The 20814-nt window shown below is 37.5% G+C and overlaps 1 protein-coding gene across 1 annotated transcript; it reads right to left on the reverse strand.

The window, feature by feature from the left end:
• Positions 1-638: 638 nt before the first annotated feature.
• On the reverse strand, positions 639-20307 carry LOC128609970 (solute carrier family 2, facilitated glucose transporter member 4). The gene is made up of 11 exons (XM_053628938.1): positions 19889-20307; positions 16976-17071; positions 13416-13576; positions 9947-10071; positions 8969-9084; positions 8717-8879; positions 6843-7030; positions 4428-4532; positions 2590-2691; positions 2181-2384; positions 639-1761 (listed from the first exon to the last, which is right to left on the reverse strand). Exons 1-11 carry the CDS (start codon positions 19919-19921, stop codon positions 1537-1539), a joined length of 1518 nt encoding a protein of 505 aa, XP_053484913.1. The 5' UTR covers positions 19922-20307; the 3' UTR covers positions 639-1536.
• Between the last annotated feature and the right edge of the window lie 507 nt (positions 20308-20814).

Below are 20814 nucleotides of genomic sequence, written 5' to 3' on the forward strand. Positions count from 1 at the left end.
ATGAAAACCAGTTTGGCCCTTTAAGTTTGGGAAGAACTATGAATGTGTGAGTGGTTGTGTGTAGAGTATGCCTCCATTCCCTTACCAGTGGCTACATGTGGGGGAAATGCAATAGGCCTATTCATAAAAGATACAAACTGGTTGGTTGGTTTTTTTTTTTTTTTTTTGTTAATTTTAATTTTTTTTTTTTTTTTTTTTGGAAGGGATTATGTGCAATGTCATTAAAGTGAAATATCTATCAAACCATGCAGAACAATACAGTTCTCTAATTTCTTTGTGTCAAGTCTTCTAATTATCATGCTTTGGTGAGAAGGAAGGCTGTCCTTGGAGAGGGGAAAATGACCTTTGTTTAACTGGAATTGGTTAGATAAGCTTGTCTTCGTTTGCCTAATTAATGTAGGTTATGAAAGTGCAAATATACTACTGTAGTCACATTTACCAGGGCAATAATGTTACTCTGCAGCATCTAAAAGGAGAGACTCCTCTTATTTGCAATAAGAAAATTGGCAGGAGTATTTCTAACTTCTTAATTAAACATATTAGCACAATTAGTGTTAATGTCTTTTAAACATGCAGTCCTACATCACTGACTTGAGTTGATCAGTCCCACAGCATGTGACAGGAAAAGGGCTGGTTAAACAGCTCATTGTCCTTTGTTTTATTGCAAACATGTAAAACAGAACACACAGCTCACTTACTCTTGTCAAACTACTCATAACTTATCAAATATAACATTAATGCCACCATATAGAATTACTAACATTTCATTTACATAAAACACACCGTCCATATTGAACATGGTGTCAAATACCAATATTATAGGTCCTTTTGTTTCTCCCATTTCATAATACCACAATGTAAAGCTTGTCCAAGTCTGACTCGCATAAAATCAATTAGCAGCAGCAAACCGAACATGCGAACTTCTTTTTAAAACTTTTGCTAATAACTTTCTTACCAATTTAAAAAAAAAAAGTTAAATCACTCTATACACATTAACCCTAAGGTTTTTCTGGTCTAATTCTACTAATAACCATTCACTTTTTTATGTTTAACAACCACTAAAAGCACAAAAGTTGGAGTAAAGCCTCTGATTGGGACTCCCCAATAACAACAAATACAAAATGTAATCTGTTTCAGTGGGGTTGAGGTTTATTTTCACCCTGGTCTGTCCGTGCCTCAAAGGTAAGGTAATGTGCTAGAATGGAATAAAAGGTCATGTATTCCATTGAACATTTGAAGATCTCACAGATGCTTGAAGTAATCTTGAATATGTCATTATTAAGGAAACTAACACAGCATGTCAGTGTAAATATAACTATACAAATCAAACTGGCATTTCTTGTCAACCTTTGTTGTGCTGATAAAGTGCAGTAATCCAAGTCTCCTTGAAACATGTCTTTAAAAACTCATAACAAGCAGCATCACTGGTCTTTCCTTCACACAAATAACATTCAGCTCCCCTTAAACACCATAAGAGGGTAAGGTGTTTGTTCCAGTATGTATCCCCTCATTAGATCTCCCTCCACCTGCTGGGCCTCACTGCTCTAAACTGTCTGCCCCTAGATAGTCCAACTCTGTACTGGGCTTTACTAGCTCCATGTTCAGTGCCACGTCCAGCATGCTTTCAGGATGGCGGCTGAAAGCTGCAGAAATCTGGTCGAAGGTCTTTCCTCGAGTTTCAGGAACCCGAAAGAAGGTGAACAGCAAGAAAAACAGGAGGAGTGCTGCAAAGATGAGGAAGACATATGGACCACAGAGGTTCTGCAGTATAGGGAAAAAGAAAAGAGTATAGTGAATTTAAGTACACGCAATGTAAAGTGTCCTTAATTTGTGTAATTTATTTGATACATACAGTGAATATAAAAAGTCTACACACCCCTGTTAAAATGGCAGGTTTTTGTGAAGTAAATGACACTAAGATAAATCATGTCAGAGCTTTTCCCACCTTTAATGTGAAATTGCAAAGTATACAAATAAAGTGAAAAACAATCAGAAACTTTCATAAGGAAAAAAAAGGAACCTAGTTGCATAAGTGTGCACACCCTTTTATAATTGGGGATGTGTCTGTGTTCAGAATGAACCAATCACATTCAATCTCCTGTTCAAAAGTAATGATCATACAGCTGTCTTCAATGGAATTATTCTGGTTACTCTATTTGTACGTAAGTATTTGTACGTACAGCAAGATACTGGAATCCCATGCCAATTATGAAGTTCGCTGTCCAGTTAGAACATCCAGCCACGGCCATGGCTGCAGGTCTGGGCCCCTGAGAAAACAGCTCAGCCACAAAGAACCAGGGAATGGGTCCTGGTCCCACCTCAAAGAAGGCCACAAAGCCGAAGATGGATAGCATGCTGATGTAGCTCATCCACGGCACACTTTCCTGATGAACAGATAACAGTTAATTTATGGGAAAAATTTAAAAGAGGATTTAAAAGCCCCAGAAAAGGATAACAGCATGACTTCATAAGTTAAGAAAACTACCCAGTTTTAGTTCTGGAAAAATGTTCTGGAAGAACTAAGAGTAATGCCTGGAGGACAGAAACTTTGTGAAAATGTTTCAAAGCCTTGGAATAAAAGGTACTCACCAATAAGCTGAGGGCAATTGTCATGATTATTGCGCACACACACATTCCAGCCAGTCCTAGCATGTGCAGCGTCCGTCGGCCCATCCTCTCCACCAAGAAAAGCTGTTCAGTAGACAAAGGGTTTGAAAATAGCAAAGTGATTTTGAATTTATTTTAAAGATCTAGTTTTTATGATAGCCTGTAAGTTTACAGCAACTCCATAAGTAGAGCAAAGCCATTTGCAGAAACCCTGCCTAAATAAGGTAAACTCAGATGCAAATCATGTGTTTCAATTAGAAACCAAAGCTAAATCAGAACACTTAACCAAACTGACCTTTACAGTACACAAGACTTCTGCACTATAGAATATACTGAACTGAATAGCCTATTGCTCCATAAAATATAAAAACTATTTTAAATTGAAAGGTTTTTATACATATGCTGAGATCTAATGAAGTAACAATGAAGAACAATAAGCATTCAGTGCAAGTCAAATATAAAGTTACTGATGAGTACATATCATGGAAAGGATAAAATGATCTGAGCATACCTGTGTGCGCTCTATAGTTCAAAAAACATAAGCATGTGATCCAAACACTGCCTAAATCAAACTACCACATAAAACAGAGATGACAGGGAACTGGTAAGGTTCTCTACTATGAATTTGACAACAGACTGGAGAAAATGTACAGCACATCACTTCTCACAGGTCTATGTCAGAGCAGCAAAAGGCAAATAATTGCTCAAAGATCAGCACCTTAAAGTGACAATGTACCTGAATGCTACAGAAAATTTGGAGCAAAAGTTCAAATGAGATGAAGTAGAAGTCATGGTGGTGGTAGCATCAGGCAACTGGTACATCAGAAATAGAAAGCTTTTTGTGTATGGAGAACGGCTGTGTGTGTATGGGGCGGCTATGGCTCAGGCGGCAGAGTGGGTTGTCCACCAATTGTAGGGTTGGCAGTTCGATTCCCGGCCTGCATGACTCCACATGCCGAAGTGTCCTTGGGCAAGACACTGAACCCCAAGTTGCTCCTGATGGCAAGTTAGAGCCTTGCATGGCAGCTTTGCTACCATTGGTGTGTGTGTGTGTGAATGAGACACAGTGTGTCTCATTCACACTTTGTCCACACACTTTGGATAAAAGTGCTATATAAGTGCACCATTTATTTATTTACCATTTATGAAGGACCAATGAATAGAATATCAGCAAATATTTGAAGAAGCCCTGTTTCAGTTCACTAGACATAAAACTACTAAAAATATTCATTTCTCAGCTGGACAGTGGGCCAAAACATGTGAAAAGCCATCCTGGAAAGCTACATATGAATAAATGTCTTTAAAAATGAGTTTGAGTAGCCTAGCCAATGCTATGGTCTGAAGCGTTGAAAGTTCACTGAGTAAACACATGGAATGATCAACATGGTGATTATGTCAGTACAGACTTAACTGAAAAGCTTGAACACTATAAATGCTACTATTTTTTCCTGCGAAATATTGAGTTCAGTGCTTACGTCTACAGGTATTCTGATTTTATTTAATCTTATCGCAGGTGACTTCATCCTTGAAATGATATCCTTGAACTTCAATTTCAGCATCAAGTTATATACCAGTTACAATGTGTAAATGTGGCTGTATGTTTCATTCTGTAAAATTATTAAATTTCATAGTCATTAGTAGGGTCTGAATATTTTTGGAGACTTAGGGAGATCATTTTACTTTGCTACCTGTGTTTATATCACACCCAATGGCATTAAAATTCCATGACCTAGTAAAGCAGTGGACATTTTGCCCTCTTATCTTGTTTGCTCTTAGATAAGATGTTAAAGAGTAATGGGATATGAATATTCTGTTCATACCGAGACCACAGTGAAGGCACAGTTCACAACTCCAGCACCGATGGTAGCATAGACTGGACTCTCCACTCCAGCCTTCTGGAATATGCTGGTTGAATAGTAGAAAATCTAGGGATAAAAAATTATATTAGGATTTTTTTGGTCCCAAAGGTTATAAATGTCTATTAGTAATAATCCCAGACATCAACATGATCTAGATATACAGAATATTTAGCAAACTTTCATCCTTTTTGTGTTTGGAAATATGATTATACAACAATATCAGGAAAAATTATCTTACAATAAATTTTCTGAGCTATCACAGATGTCATCAGGATATTTATAACTGTTACAAACTCTGATCAGAAGCAGTTGATTAGATGCTAAGATTTTGCACCAAATGTTTAAAATAGAAAAATTTTAACATTTTGTACTGATTCTTTTTCTTTAAAAAAATACATTTATAACTGTATTGCTGGCAACTTGTTAGCTATAAACTGTATTGCAATACATACTGTGTATCATAGAAATGACTTTATACATATATACTCAGCAAAAAAACAAATATCCTCTCACCTTCAACTGGTTTAATTGCCAGAAAATTTCTTAACATGTGTAAATATTTGTATTAACATAAAAAGTGAACAACTGAACAAGTTTCACAGACATTTGATAATCAGAAATGGAATAATGAGTCCCTGAACAAAGTGGAGTCGATATCAAAAGTAACAGTCAGTATCTGGTGTGTCCTCCAGCTGCTTTAAGTACTACAGTGCATCTCATCCTCAAGGACTGCACCGGATTTGTCAGTTCTTGCTGTGAGATGTTACTCCACTCTTCCACCAAGGCATTTGCAAGGTTTCGATCATGTCTGGGGGGGAGGGCACATGATGACATGTAATTTTCCACTGCAAAGATGATCAGCCGTCCTTCCTGTCTCCCTGTAGCACTGTCTTAGGTGTCTTACATTACAGACACTGCAGTTTATTGCTCTGGCCACATCTGCAGTCCTCATGCCTCCCTGCAGCAGGCCTATGGCATGTTCACTTAGGTGAGCAGGAACCCTAGGCATCTTTCTTCTGATGTTTTTCAGAGTCAGTAGAAAGGTCTCTTTAGTGTCTTAAGTTATTTTATTAGGAAGATGCCTAGGCTATCTACCTAAGCTAGAGATGCCTAAAACATGGCAAACTAAGTGTGATTTTCTCATATACAGTGAATGTCAGGCATAGATCATGGTGATGTTAACTATATGACCAAAAGTATGTGAACACCTTGTATGTGCTTGTTAAACATTCAATTCCAGATTTAGTCCCCGATTGCAGTTATAATAACCTTCTGGGAAGGCTTTCCACTAGAGCTTGGAGTGTGGCAGTGTTGGACGAGGAGGCCTGGGGTGCAGTCAGCGTTCTAGCTCATCCCAAAGGTGTTCAGTGGGGTTGAGGTCAGTGCACGAAACTCGAGGTCTTCCACACCAACCTTGGCAAAATGTGTCACTGGGCATTCTGGAACATGTTTGGGCCCCTTTGTTCCAGTGAAGGAAAATTGTAATGCTACTTTATACAAAGACATCCTGCACAATTGTGCGTTTCCAACATTATGGCAACAGTTTGGGGAAGAACCACATATCGGTGTGATGGTCAGATATCCACAAACCTTTTGCCATATAGTGTATATCCACGTGTTGTAGCGAAAAGAACACAAGTCTAGCTAAGTTTCCCAGAACAATCCATGGCCTACAAACATGGCCACCCAAGACTACACTCCCCAACAACCACGGATTTTGTCATGTTCACAGTCACCTGGTTACTAATTGCACACACCTGAACACAATCACTACACGCTATATATATGGTTCTGATATTGCTTGCTTCTTGTTTGTCATTTTGGATTTTGCCCCATTGTTGATGTTTGCTGATCGTCTGACCTTTACCTTTTCTTGGATTATATTTTTGGACGCTGTTTTGGATGTGTTTGCCATGTGCTTCAATAAAACTTCAAACTGCACTTGTCTCCGTTTCAGCCTCCCTTACCTGACGCTATCAAATGCCCACAATGCACCTGTGCTATAGTCAAAATAGAATCTTTAAATGCAATTTTCTCTCTTTTCAGTTCTGGGGTAATTAGACTTTAAAACGCTATAACTTTGCTTGAGGTTGAGATACAAAAGAGAAGTATTTCAGAACTATATGTAGTAGAACATGTTGAAAATTTCCCCATGTCAAGGGGCTTCCCAGGCTACCACACATATTTTTTCATATTGCCCACAAAATAACTGACAACTTGACTAAGGGAAGTATTATATATGAGATCATGGAAAGCACATTCATTCAGGTGTTCAATCAAGGTGTTTAAAGTGTTTAAGAAAGCTAACTCACTGTTAAATATCTTTATTACAAAGAAAAGACAATTCTTTCAGTGACAGTTGTTCTCATTACTCACAGCATTGATTCCTGACAGCTGTTGGGAGAGCTGCAGCAGGATGGATATGATAATGGGCTGTCTGTAGAGTTTAGAGCGGAAAAGCTCAGCAATGGACACCTTCCTCTCCATGTCCATTCTCCTCTTCTCCTCCTTCATCTCTGCCAGGGCATCACTCACCTCCAGCCGTCCAGTCAGACGCCTCAGGCCTGATTAAAACATAGAACATACTCAGGATATGCTAATGCCTAAATTAAAACTAAACATTTTTCAAAGTAACAGTAAGGTGGTAATAATAATAATCATTTAATTACAGAATTTCATATTCATTAGACATGGTACTGTTATACCAGAAAGCAACCAGTGACTTTTTTTGTTCATAGAAGGGTCAGTCATGACAGTCACACGATGTTTAATAACTCATACAGTGCCATCCACTTCTTCTCAAAAGGATTCCTGGTTGTGAGTTATATATTATACATTTCTAAATTAGAAAATCATTTGTGTAGATACACAAATGATTTGGTTTATTAAATAAATAAACAATTACCCTGATCTTAGTTTATCATATATTTTAAAATATTAAACTGAATCCATAAGTTGTTTGATATATAACCATGGCCATGACAGCTGTATGTTTGTATAGATGGGGCAAGGTTTTCAAGAAGGTATTCATTGTCATGATAAATGAGGAGGTAAAGCTGAAAATTACAGGCAGCAGTAATAAAAATGCTATTGTAGAATCAATTCTACACTCTTTTTACAGTCTCACCATGTGATTTGGGCATATTTGGATATTAGAAACAAATTAGACATGATTTCTCTTTATAGTCAAGTTCAAAGGTTTGTATTGCCATTGGTTTTTGAATGAAAGTGAGAAATTGTATTCAATTTTGCAATGCATGTACAAAAATAGAATTCTGAAATTTACAAATGAAATGTGGGTGTCTCCTATGATAACAGCCCAAATCATAAGGCAAACTCAGAAAATTATTTTTGAAAAGGTTTCCCATTCACCTCTTAATCTCCAGACCTTATCTGAAGAAGGCTGTGTACGATAGTCAAAAGGTTTCGAACATGTAGTTCTGTGTATGTAGTTTAATGTAGTTTTTTTGTATTATTTCAGTTTAGCCACTATTGCCAATTAAATGAAAAAAAAACTTGTTTTTTTTTGTTGTTGTTTTTCCAACAACTATGTAAATATTTGTATTTAAGGACTTATTTATTGTCCACTCTCAGGTTCTAATGGGACTCTAAATAATGCTTTATTAAAGTCAGGTGCACTTGTTTTGGAAGTGGTTACTGTAAAATTAAGCTGCTGTATAACTATATTGATTTTAAAGTTGTGATTAGACAGTGTATAAAACAAACATACAGTATGCTGTGTGCTCCAAGTACTTAATTAGAGTGATCCAAATCAACCTTTTCCAGTTACTGTTTCTGTTGAACCTGTTTCTTGAAGTTTAACGAAAAATGTTAATACTGGGTGTGGTAGTGTATTTCAAGAAGAATCTGGCTGCTCAAAGGATATGAAAGAAACTCAGGCAGTTTTACAGAGGGCAAAAAAGTTATTAGAGAAATTTATATCACATTCAGCAAGTCATGGAATTAAACTGATTTGAACTGACATAATTGTTTTCCCACTATAAATATATTTTATACACTATTTTTCTATTTTTATAGCAATAAATATTTATGAATCTAAAATAAGTATCTTTGAAATATATAGTTATTGTAATGCTCTGAAGGTTTCTTGTGTGACGTGTGTAATGTCAGTATTTACTGTGCTTCTTTTTGGCAAATGGAAGCATGTTTATATATATAATCAGTACAGCTTTTAAACATGTGGACACTTGCTTCTAGCACTCTGTGATTTATTCAGTGTGCCACCTCACCGCTCTTGGCATGGTGCTCCTGGCAGCGGATAATGTAAAGGAAGCGAGGACTTTCTGGACAGAACGGCAACAATGCCATCTGTAGGACTGTAGGAATCACTGTAATGCCCAACAACACAGGCCATAACTCCTCATTGCCCAGCAATGTCTCCAGACCTAAAATCTGTACAGAAACAAATCATTATAAAGATAAGAAACTACACCCACATTTTTCTCAAGGACCTTTTGGCAATAAACTGATTATGAGATTACCTGAGCAATGAGAATACCACTGACTATGGCTAACTGGTGTAGTGTGCCCAGAGCTCCTCTCAGACTGGTGGGTGCTATTTCACCCACATACATGGGCACCAGACCTGATGCCAGCCCTGAGAACACATCAAACTTTTTATATCAAATTTATCCACTATGAACACAACAGCTTTGAAAAAGTGGTGTTTTCCAGAATGACCTAACTGTAATTTGCTCTGAAAACAAACATAAAATTACATGATCCTGGGTAAAATCTGGATCACACTTATGCAGATAAACCAGGTTGAAACAGCTGACCAGATAATAACATCTGGGTTGCTATTCAACTGCTACTCAAATCCTTGACTATCATTAAGCAACTGATAGTCAAAGCTGTTGTTTCTCAGGATTTGTTTTGACCTCCAAAGTACATATCCCTTTAATAAGTATATATAATGAACATCAAAATAGAAAAGATACAAATAAAGACTATAAAGGATATTGCAATTATCCTATTATTTTGTATTCTTTAATTCTCAGTTATGAACAAACAAATATATGATTTTAGCTTGGTTTATGACACACGCTAATGTCTGAAGTGTACTGAGAAGGGCAGTTTTAATGAATAAAAATCAATAATTAGAACTTCAATTCCGAACATGAGCATGTTAAAAGCGTGTTATACACACACACACACACACACACACACACACACACACACATATATATATATATATATATATATATATATATATATACATATATATATATATATATATATATATATATATATATATATATATATATATATGTAAAATGTAGTGTGTTCCATACTAAGCAGAAAAATTATGTTAATGTCAATCAGGAAAACATAACTGGCAGTTTGCCAAATCTGATTTGATGTCACCATATATATTGAAATTAACAATACATTTAAGTAAATTCAAGAATTGTGCAATTCTTCCATCAATTCAGTTTAATTTTTACTAAAATACTTACCACAGTAAGCTCCAATCGTAAAGCGTCCTAAAATCATCATTTCAAATGAACTGCAGAGTTTAGACAGTGCCATCAAGCCTCCACCAATGAAGGCCAGGAGATTACTGATGAGCATGGCTTTCCTCCTGTCAAAACACACAATATACAATCATATTAAATCCAGTAAACTATAAACCTCTCTAAGTATACAATATTAGGTGTGTTCAACTTCATATAGTAACTATTCTGGGATGTTTTGCATCAGATCAAGCAGGAGCTCCTTGCTCTTTGGTCCTCAGTGCTCTTCTCCCTGCAGTATTTATTCCTCACAGGAACGTTAAACTGAATGACTCGGTTTAATATCTGTTTTTTGAACTCATCAGCTAAATATGGACTCTTTCTGAATTAAATTAGAGACAATGCATATTGATAGTTTTATAGTTATAGCATATAATTGGTTATATCATTGGTTATAGGTGACGTATAGAACTGAAAATATTTAACTGAATTTAATAAAGTTTTATTTGTATAGGGATTTTAACATTAGACACTGTCACACTGACGATCAAGCAAGTAAGTTTATTTGGTTCTGTGCCTCATTAAGACATGAGATAATTCGCAAAAATTAACTTATTGATGTGAATGCGGCCCAATTGGATGCAAGCAAGTGAAACAACCACTTGAAAAAAATTGTTCAGTATTCGGTTATTGTACATATTGCACAACTTATATTGTGAAAAAGATTTATTTTGCAGACAACATTTTTCATGAAAATGATTTCTACTTAGATTACTTAAACATATAGATTTTTTTCATATTGTCATGTTATGTAATGGAGATTAGGACGGATGCAAGTGCAGTTAAACAGTTTTATTAAAGGATATAAAGACAAGACAAATCCAAATCAGTAATCCAAAGCGTGGTCCAAAAACATGCAAAAGGTCAGGTGATTGGCCAAGAGGCATAAAAAGGGTGAGGCAATAATCAGAGTCAAGAAACAAGAAATGAGGTCAGAGAACATGAAACGAAACGAGAACAATGAACAACCACTTGGTAAGTGAGTTCAACTTAATACTACGCAAAGTCTTAATGTTTAAACAGTCTCTTATATACTGTGGTGTGAGTGTGTGTGAGATTGGAAAAAGGTGTGTGTGATTAGAATTCCGGAGAAGGTGAACGTGTGTGTGGGAAGTGTAGTCCATGGCGGCCAAATTTGTAGGCCGCAGTGCAGGATGGAAAATGTAGTCACTGGTTTGCTGTGACATGACAGAACCCCACCCCCGAAGTGCCAAAATACACTCCCTCCCCTGGCGGTCCTGGCCCTCTGGGCAAAATGTGTTCACATGAACCGGGAGACTGAGCGGAGTCCTCAGCAGGGCAGGAAGGCAGAGCGACATCCTCAGCGGAGCAGGAATGCAGAGCGGCGTCCTCAGCGGAGCAGGAAGGCAGAGCGGCGTCCTCAGCGGAGCAGGAAGGCAGAGTGGCGTCCTCAGCGGAGCAGGAAGGCAGAGCGATGTCCTCAAAGGACCCTGGTGTACTGGCATCCTCACCAGCGTAGGGAAGCAAAATGGAGCTCTTGTCTGCAACTTGGTCATCCTTGTCAGCCGACTCGGGCATGAGCAGAACCTGGTCGTCCGTGTCAGCAGACTCGGGCGTGAGCAGAACCTGGTTGGTCGTGATGTCGGCTTCTGGAGTGAGCAGAACCTGGTTGGTCATAATGTCAGCTTCAGGCATAAGGAGAACTTGGTTGATCATATCAACAGACTCTGGCGTGAGCATAACCTGGTTGGTTGTGACGTCGATGTCAGGCATGAGCAAAACCTGGTTGGTCGTGACGTCGACGTCAGGCGTGAGCATAACCTGGTTGGTCGTGACGTCGGTTTCAGAGTGGAACTTGGTGTGGAAGGTCACATCAATCTCAGACTGGGACTTGGCTTGAGAGGTTGCCTCTTCGACCTCGGACAGGAACTTGGCTTTAGAGGTCGCCTCTTCGACCTCGGACAGGAACTTGGCTTGAGAGGTCGCCTCTTCGACCGGGAACTTGGCTTGAGAGGCCATCTCTTCAACCTCAGACATGAACTTGACTTTCTGCTGGAGTTCTGAAGATGAGACCGCCTCATGGATCTCATGCTGGAACTCTGGGGATGAAACCGCCTCGTGGATCTCATTCTGGAGCTCTGGAGGTGAGGACACCACGTTGACTTCTGGTTGGAGCTCTGCAGGTGAGACCACCTCGTGGGTCTCAGGTTGGAGCACTGGAGCCGAGGTCACCACGTTGACCTCCGGCTGGAGTTCTGCAGGTGAGACCACCTCGTAGGTCTCAAGCTGGAGCTCTGGAGGTGAGGTCGCCACGTTGACCTCTGGTTGGAGCTCTGCAGGTGCTCTCTTGTGGAGCCATTTGCGAGTATGCCAGCTGCTCTTGAAGCATCCCTGAGAGCAGAAATATGACCCCTGGGTCCCACGATTCTTGCATGTGGGACACTGTAGCTGGGCCTCTTTGCAGCAATCCTCAGTCTTGCAGGTCGGTGTCACCTCCACCACTGCCCTGTCGGCCAGAGCCTGAAGCTGAGCTGTTGAGGCTGCCCTGTCAATCCACTCGTAATAGGTGTGGAATGGCAGGTCAGCCTTGTTCGTCACACTGACTCCCCTCAACAGTTGATCCACGTCCTTGCTCTGCCCTGGATGCCCAAACTCCTCCAAGAATAGTTCTGCAAACTGTGTTACATTATGGAGGGCACTGGACCCTGTACTGGTCAGATGTGCCGCCCAGTCACAGGCCGGGCCATAAAACTGGTACACCATGAACCCAAGCCACTGTTGCTTGTCTGGCTTGGGGTGCGCTAGGCTAGAGAAATACATTTGGCTTTGTGCCTTTAAAATGTAAATAATACATGTTAAAATAGTATTTATATCGCTATAGAATACACATTTAGTAATGTGAAAATGAATTATAAGAATCAACCCACTAACTCAAAATGAAATACAATTGTGCATTTTATGAAAATAATACATGTCAGAAAATGAGAAGAGTATTAAGGATATAAACGGAACATGAGCAATATGGGCTTTAGTAAATCTGACATAAGAGTGTAGTGCTCATGATTTATCAATAGATGGCTTCACTAGCTGACAGTGGTGTTCTGCTGAAGGTCCAAATGACATTGCACAGCTTTTGCATTCCTATGAAGAGTTTGAAGCAGTTACTGAAGATGAATGAACGAATAAATAAAGTTGTTTTTTGAATGTTTGATCCTTTTTGGTTTTCTGTTCCTCTGTCTGTTTGAGTAGCTGATCTAATAATAGTGCAGTGTTGCTTGTTTCTCTAATACAAGAGGGCAATAATGGCATTATTTGCATATACTCAACAAAACACAATATACAATACACATAGTAACAAAAGAAAAAGAAATGGAAATAGAAATACATGCTCCATCAATATTATTCCGCACTCTAATGTGCTCACATGGACTCGTACATGAATCCCTCTCACCTGCCAAGCCACTCTGAGATGATCCCCATGCAGAAAGAAGAGAGCATGCCTCCGATAGAGAAGATGGCCACTGAGAGAGACCAGAGAGAAGTCAGTGTAGACTCAGGAATGGGATTTGAGTAACGGTGTACCCATGTTGAATTATACTCGTTCTCAATAATCTGAGGAGGAACAGAGGAAGATGTGGAGGAACATTACATTAAATATACAGTATAAAAGCAAGATTAACATTTGTTGGGAAAGAAAAAGTGATGGCTGAGTTACTTGTTAATTAACAGGATGAGCCAGGCATTCTTTTAATAGTACTTCAAAGTTATAAAAATGTGTGTTGACAATACAGTGTACCTTATTTGCATAGTGGTGTATTCATTTAGATGTAGCCTCACCAGTGGAGGAAGACATGTTCTGTTAGACAAAATTGTACTGTGATAGTAGTTTGAATATTTCCTAATAGAAAATTCCATGCTTTATGACTTTTGCACACAAACAGTGTGTTGTGTGTTTATATACAAAGTGTACATACCATTTCTTTCAAGAGAACTTATTTACATGATATTATTTATTTTTTATATATACGTATATATAATAGCATTAAGGCTACCATTGGTGTGTGTGAGTGTGTGTGTGAATGGGTGAACGAGAAACAGTGTAAAGCGCTTTGGAACCGCTAAGGTTAAAAAAGTGCTATATAAGTGCAGACCATTAAGCTATTTATTATTAGGTATTTATGTAGTCTATTTTTTCCAAAAAAGTAAACCAACATTCAGAAACCAGGTGGATTTTTTACACCCTTCCTACTTCCACAATCATTAAGACAGAAATTATCTGGCTGGTGTTACTAATGAAATGCACGATTAGATCATCATCAAGAAGTGTGACTACCTCTATAAAAGCAGAATTCGTGTTTGGTGTTCTGGAGCACTCAGGTGTTTGTCTACATCATACAAAGGAGAAAGGACATCTGCCATGACCTCAGAGAAGCAATTGTTGCTGCTCATCAATCTGTGGAGGTTTACAAGGCCATCTCCAAACAATTTGAAATTCACCATTCTACAGAAGGATTGTTTACAAATGGAGAGCCTTCAAGACAGTTGAAATCTTCCCAAGAGTGGGTGTCCCTGCAAATTCAGTCCAAGGTCAGTTTTAATGCTCAGTGATACAAAGAAAATCCCAAGAGCTACATCGTTTGATCTACAGGCTGTAAGAACATTACATGTTTATGTTCCTAACTGCACAATCAGAAAAAGACTGAACAATTATGGCTTTCATAGAAGGGTGGCTAGGAAAAAGCCTCTTCCCTGCAAAAAGAACATGACAGCATGATTTAGGTTTGCAAAACTGCATCTGAACAAACCACAAATGTTCTGAAATAATATCCTTTGGACTGAAGAGACCAAGGTGGAGCTGGCGATAACCAAACACAGCCTATCACCACAAACACCTCATACCAATGTTAAGCATGTTGGTGGAAAAGTGATGATTTGGGCTTGTTTTGCAGGATTCTGGAAACTTGCAGTCATTGAGACAACAATGAGCTCCACTTTTAATATTCTTGAGACAATCGTGAGGCCATCTGTCCAGCAGCTGGGCCGAAAGTGGTTCATGTAAAAGGACAATGATCCAGCAAATCGACATCTGAATGGCTAAAGAAGAAAAAATTAAGGTGTTGGTATGGCCAAGTCAAAGTCCTCAGACCTCAAACCCATTGAGATGCTGTAGTGGGATCTTAAGAGAGCTGTACATATACAAATGCCCACAAACATCAATGAACTGAAGCAATGTTGTAAAGAAGAGTGGGCCAAAATTTCTCCAAAATGAGACCAATAAACTCCTACAGAAAACGTTTACTTCAAGTTATTGTTGCTAAATATAGTTCTACATGTTACTGAATTATAGGCTGTACTTGGTTGGTTTACATTTTGTAAAAAATTACTACATATTGAAATTTGTTTTGATATTTAATGTCACCTGATGTTATTTGTGTGTTTATAGAAGTTGGTGAGGACCACACAATTGTTATTTAGGCCCTGATATATAAAAACATAGAATTTATATATTATTAAATGAAAAAGGTTAATTTGCCTCAACAGTCCAGACTGATACCTTACATTATAGTAACAACAGCTGGGATGAATATTATCATAGGTATCCTATGTATATTAAAACATGTTAATTTTATACCAGGGTGTTGTAAAGTAAATATGGCATGAGTTTGCCAGTTACTTATCACAAAAGCAAAGGGAGCCATGAATATGTATGACGTATGGAAAGGAGACTGGAATAATCAGTTGATCTACAGTATAACACTTTTCATGGTGATAATCAAAATAAAATGTTCATTGACAGGTGCTTATGAAGGATAGAACACAAGGACTCATTATGAAGACAACTAATACAGTACATTATAAATGTTCTTCACATACAGTAATTAATTCTGCTTCATATTTGCTGAACACTAAAGATCTTTGGTATCTCAGAGTCTTAGTGCATGCATTACGCCTGCCTGTAAGAGTTCAAGAGGTTTTCCCCATTACACCATTGTGACTGAATGCTTCTGAATGTGACTCCTGAGCATGAGGGCTGCATGCATGTTTGTCTGTCTGTGGAGTTGTAGACAGTTGGGGAGATATTTTTGGTGTCTCTTAACACATAATAGACACCGCCACACAAATCCAGTGTAATGTTGATAATACAAGCTCCTGTTTCTTCATTGTTTTCTATATTGTGATTACATATATTTTATTACTCATTTACTTGTATCTTGTAAATGTGATATGTAATGTGTCAGTGTAAATGTGTAAATGTGACCAATGTCGAACATATTGCATAAGCGGTGATGATCGATACCTCTTTAACCCTTAATACAATTAGTTGGAATCACACATATTTTAAACCTAGACCTAATCTCCATTTATATTTAAGACTGCCATGGCATTATTACATCAGGCTGCTGTTTATTTCTATTTAGCTATATGCATTTTTAAAAACTGTGATCCAAAAAATACAAGCTAAAATTAATGGATGTTGTGATGGCTCGATGACAGAGTTGTCATCATGCAAATTTCCATAGTTTCACCTGTGCTGGTTTCTGTGTATTTGTGTGATTGAGAAAACATCTAAAAGCCTATGAGTTTTTCCAATCTGTGCACCTTCAAGACAGATATTCAACTTAACACATGACACTTTATCTCTAGAATATCAATAATGGAAATTCAGCAACTGAGGAATTTTTATAGGAGTAAGCACTGGCCTAGCCCAACCATTTGATACTGATTAGTGGTTATTAGGATTTTTTTTTTTAAAAAAAAGAAAAAAAGATGTGTGACCCCTTATAAATTCTAATCATTAACAAGTCCTAAACAGTGCTAAAGATTTTATTTGATTATTATCATGTATAAAATCAGTCATATTGCTTTAACAAAAAGAATTATAGCATTTACTGACATTCTAATAACAAATGTATTAACGTGCGGCATGTAGCAACATGTAGAAGCAGTGGTTATACCTATTTGATTAACAACTTTTACAAAATCAGTCAAACTGATCCATCAAAACATTACCTTCTGAGGAGCATTGATGACTCCGATATTGTATCCAAATTGAAGAGAGCCCAAAACTGCTGTGAACACTGACAGTGCAAGAGTTCCAGTTATTCTCTGTAGAACCCACACACACACACACACACACACACACACACACACACACACACACAATCTTGAGTAGAGGTTATGACGTTATGTCATAGGAGGTTATCAATCAACAAAACAATTTGTATCATGGAAGTACACTTATAAAAATTAATATAGTTGTAACAATACAGCAGAAACATCACAAACATTGCACAAATTGTTTTTTAAAAATGTTCTATATCAAATGTGGTATTGTTTTAACACCTCACTATAATATAAACAGACTAATCATTCTAATAGTTCTGTTCAAAAATACAAACAAATAAAATAACAACAAAAAAAGAACACCTAAAATAGCATATGAGCATGCCTATACTTTTACTCTAATAAAAATGCAAGGCTCAGTGAATATGCATATATAAATTACAACCCCAACACTTCCTCCACTCTCCTGTTTATGTTATGCTATTTGATATGGACACACATCACACACTGGAGAAATGTCACCTTGTATGTGTGAACCTCAGAATGACTCAGAGTCCTAAATGGAGACATTTGTTCACCAAAATTATTGATTTATCAGCATGGAACAACAATGTTTACAATGTATCAATATATCTGTATGGTACTGTAGCTGTGTAGCACAAGCAGACAGCTAGTTAAATGCTAGCCAGTAAACTAGCTCGCTTTGTTTTGTATATGTAAATTTAACACAAGTGGGTTTTTCAGAATCTGAAATTCAATTTGCACTGTTTTATATGCAACCTATTTCAAAACAGTAGCCAAACTTGAACAAAACATAGCATTGGCCTAACAACCAAAGTTTTATCACTAACCAAGTTAGTTAGCCAGCCACTGCAGCTGAAAGTGTCTGTTTAAGCACATCATCCTCTATTAATATCAGGCCACAATATGTATAAGTCCTATTTCGTGAATCACAAACATAGTTCAAATCTAGTGCATATATATATTCATGCATTCAGACATTACTTTTTTTTTTTTTTTTTACTTTTTTTTGTCTGAGAATAGTGTTTTATATAAATAAAACCAATTATTATACAGTTGTTCCTACAAATGATTTAATCAAATCATAGTAAACCAATAGAGGTAGACAGTATAGGTATAACACTGTGTAATAGACATTAAAAGTGTAAGTGAAATAGGGAAAAAATGGTGTATTGATTAGTCTTTAATGTTTTTCAGTAGACCACTGCTGTTTAGTTTGATGTTGTGTGTTCACTGGATCTTCCACACCTGTCCTTCTACTGAGTGACAGCAGTGCAAAAAGAGATGCTCTATGCTAAGCAAGGCACTACAGCTTTAGACAACTTTATTTTGGCAACACAACTGCTTTTGTAGTCTCTCCGGGGCTGACCTTTGCAGTTATGATGTTTACTATCTATCGCCATAGCCTCATATATGGTGTAAAAATTCTTATCTTTACACACTGAAGTAATTTATTACAATGGCCATTTAATGAATATTAATATAATGAATATGAAAGTACACTTTCTTTGATTTGATGTGTTGTCATATGCTGAGTGCTGGAATCATTTTAACAAGAAAAAGGCAATGACACATAAAATCAGGACCTATTACTTGGACAGTAATAATTTCCATTTTTCACCTCTGGAACTTGACCATACAAACTGATTTAATGTTCTACAGGAAATATTTTATATACATGTATGTATATCTGATGTAGCATCTGCTTATCTTTAGTGCTTTAGATTTGCCAAAGTTGTGTTGCTGTCTGTCAAGTGTGATAAATATTATGTTTAAATAATGTTTGACTTTAGCACATGTGACTATGTACATGTCTAATTAACACCCTCTAAATTGAGGGTATAATAATCATGTCTCTTACCGCAGTACAAACGAACTCTTGAAGCTCACAGCTCCAGCATATTTGACTTCTAGAAATGTGCTCTTAACCAGTAAGTTTTAACTCGTTAAGCAGGTCCAGAATTAGACCACGTACATTTCCTTTTTAGTTTCACTGTAGTTACAAAACAGTTCCTAGCAGTTCCTTAATAAAAAAAAATGCTTTAAGATGAATAACTGTTATATGGTGGGGATTTAAAGAATCAACAGCATGTGCTTAACCCCATTCCTTGTTGATGCTAGAAGGTTATATAAATAAATATCCCATTTAAACACAATACTGTGTACTCTGCGAACAGAACAGCACTGACCAGTCTTACAAGCCTGCTCTCCTTGTGAAGGTCACTTTCTTTATATAAGTAAGGGCCTGACATGTTTAAAGTAGTAGTAGTTAGGCATGTACAAATCACATTAAGAGTGCAGTGCAAGATTCTTTTTTAGAGTGAAACCCAAGCAGTGATTTAGGTATCAAAAAAGTAGTTCATTAATGAGGTTTTCAGAAGCCAGATGAGTTATTTCCAAAAGGTGACTGTATCAGTGTTAGTTTATAATAATAATAATAATAATAATAATAATAATAATAATAATAATAATAACACCACGTAGTTTATGATTGATGTACACAATACAGCATACGTGCACATATGGTAATATCTTTATTATTATTGTGCAACTTTGTTATTAAGTTACAACCGCATTAATCAGCCCCTACAATAATAATAATAATAATAATAATAATAATAATAATAATAATAATAACGCTACTCCTCCTCCTCCTCCTCCTCCTACTACTACTACTACTACTAATAATAATAATAATAACGCTACTACTACTACTACTACTACTACTCCTACTACTACTACTACTACTACTAATAATAATAATAATAATAACGCTACTACTACTACTACTACTACTACTACTAATAATAATAATAATAATAATAATAATAATAATACCTCTCCTCCAAGCTGCTGAAATCCAGGCGGCATGGTTGAATCTTTTCTGCTTTTTCGTTTTTCCTGAGGTCACCCCACCTCCCACATACAAGATCCACGTGGAGAAATTAAATAATAAAAAATGTTATTCCAGACCAATTTATTTAAATAGTCTAGCGTTAAAACTAAGTTCTAGGAGAGTTCACACGGTAAGAGCAAACGTTATCTGTCTGTGCGTCCAGTGCGCGCGCACTTTGGCTTGTGCGCGTCCTCGTGCACCTGCCGCCGCGCTGTTTAGTGCGGAGCTGCACGCGGTAATGCCACAGCCGGTCATCTTTCCTGTTCTTGTGCCGAGACTTTGTCTTGACCTTCTCTGTCATTGGCTGAAGGAGCGAGGGGTGTATTATGTGCGCGTACAGTACGGTGAGCCACACAGCCGTGAGCCACAGGCACGTTTTGGGTTTTTTTTAGCCACGACCACAATGAGGAGAGAGAAGCTGATTCGTGCTTCTTTTTAAATTAAAGGGACACTAATGCTTTCTAAAATGTGTACTTTTTTCAAACACATGCAATTACACACAAAATCATATGAAGAGGTACAAACACTAATCCTAACTCTAGTCTTGGTCTTTTGTACAAATTCAGTTACTAATTGGCAAGTGTTGCACTGAGTTTCTAAAATAGAAAATTGATCCAGGTTCAAAAGGTCAAAATGCACCAGAAGGATGAGTGGAAATGTTCCCCTGCCATGTAGTTAGAACTTCAGGCCAAGTGCTTTTGACACTGCTGATGGTTTGCCATTGTTTGTCTTTCACTGCACATAAATCCCTTACTATTTTAGATGCATGCCAAAGGGGTCACACACTCAGCCAACCCCCCTTCTTCTCAACTCACCCCAATCCCACATAAAAAGCCTAATCCTCCCCCATGGCATACATAACAGGTGT

Source organism: Ictalurus furcatus, chromosome 7 (assembly GCF_023375685.1).
Source record: "Ictalurus furcatus strain D&B chromosome 7, Billie_1.0, whole genome shotgun sequence".
NCBI lineage: Eukaryota > Metazoa > Chordata > Actinopteri > Siluriformes > Ictaluridae > Ictalurus > Ictalurus furcatus.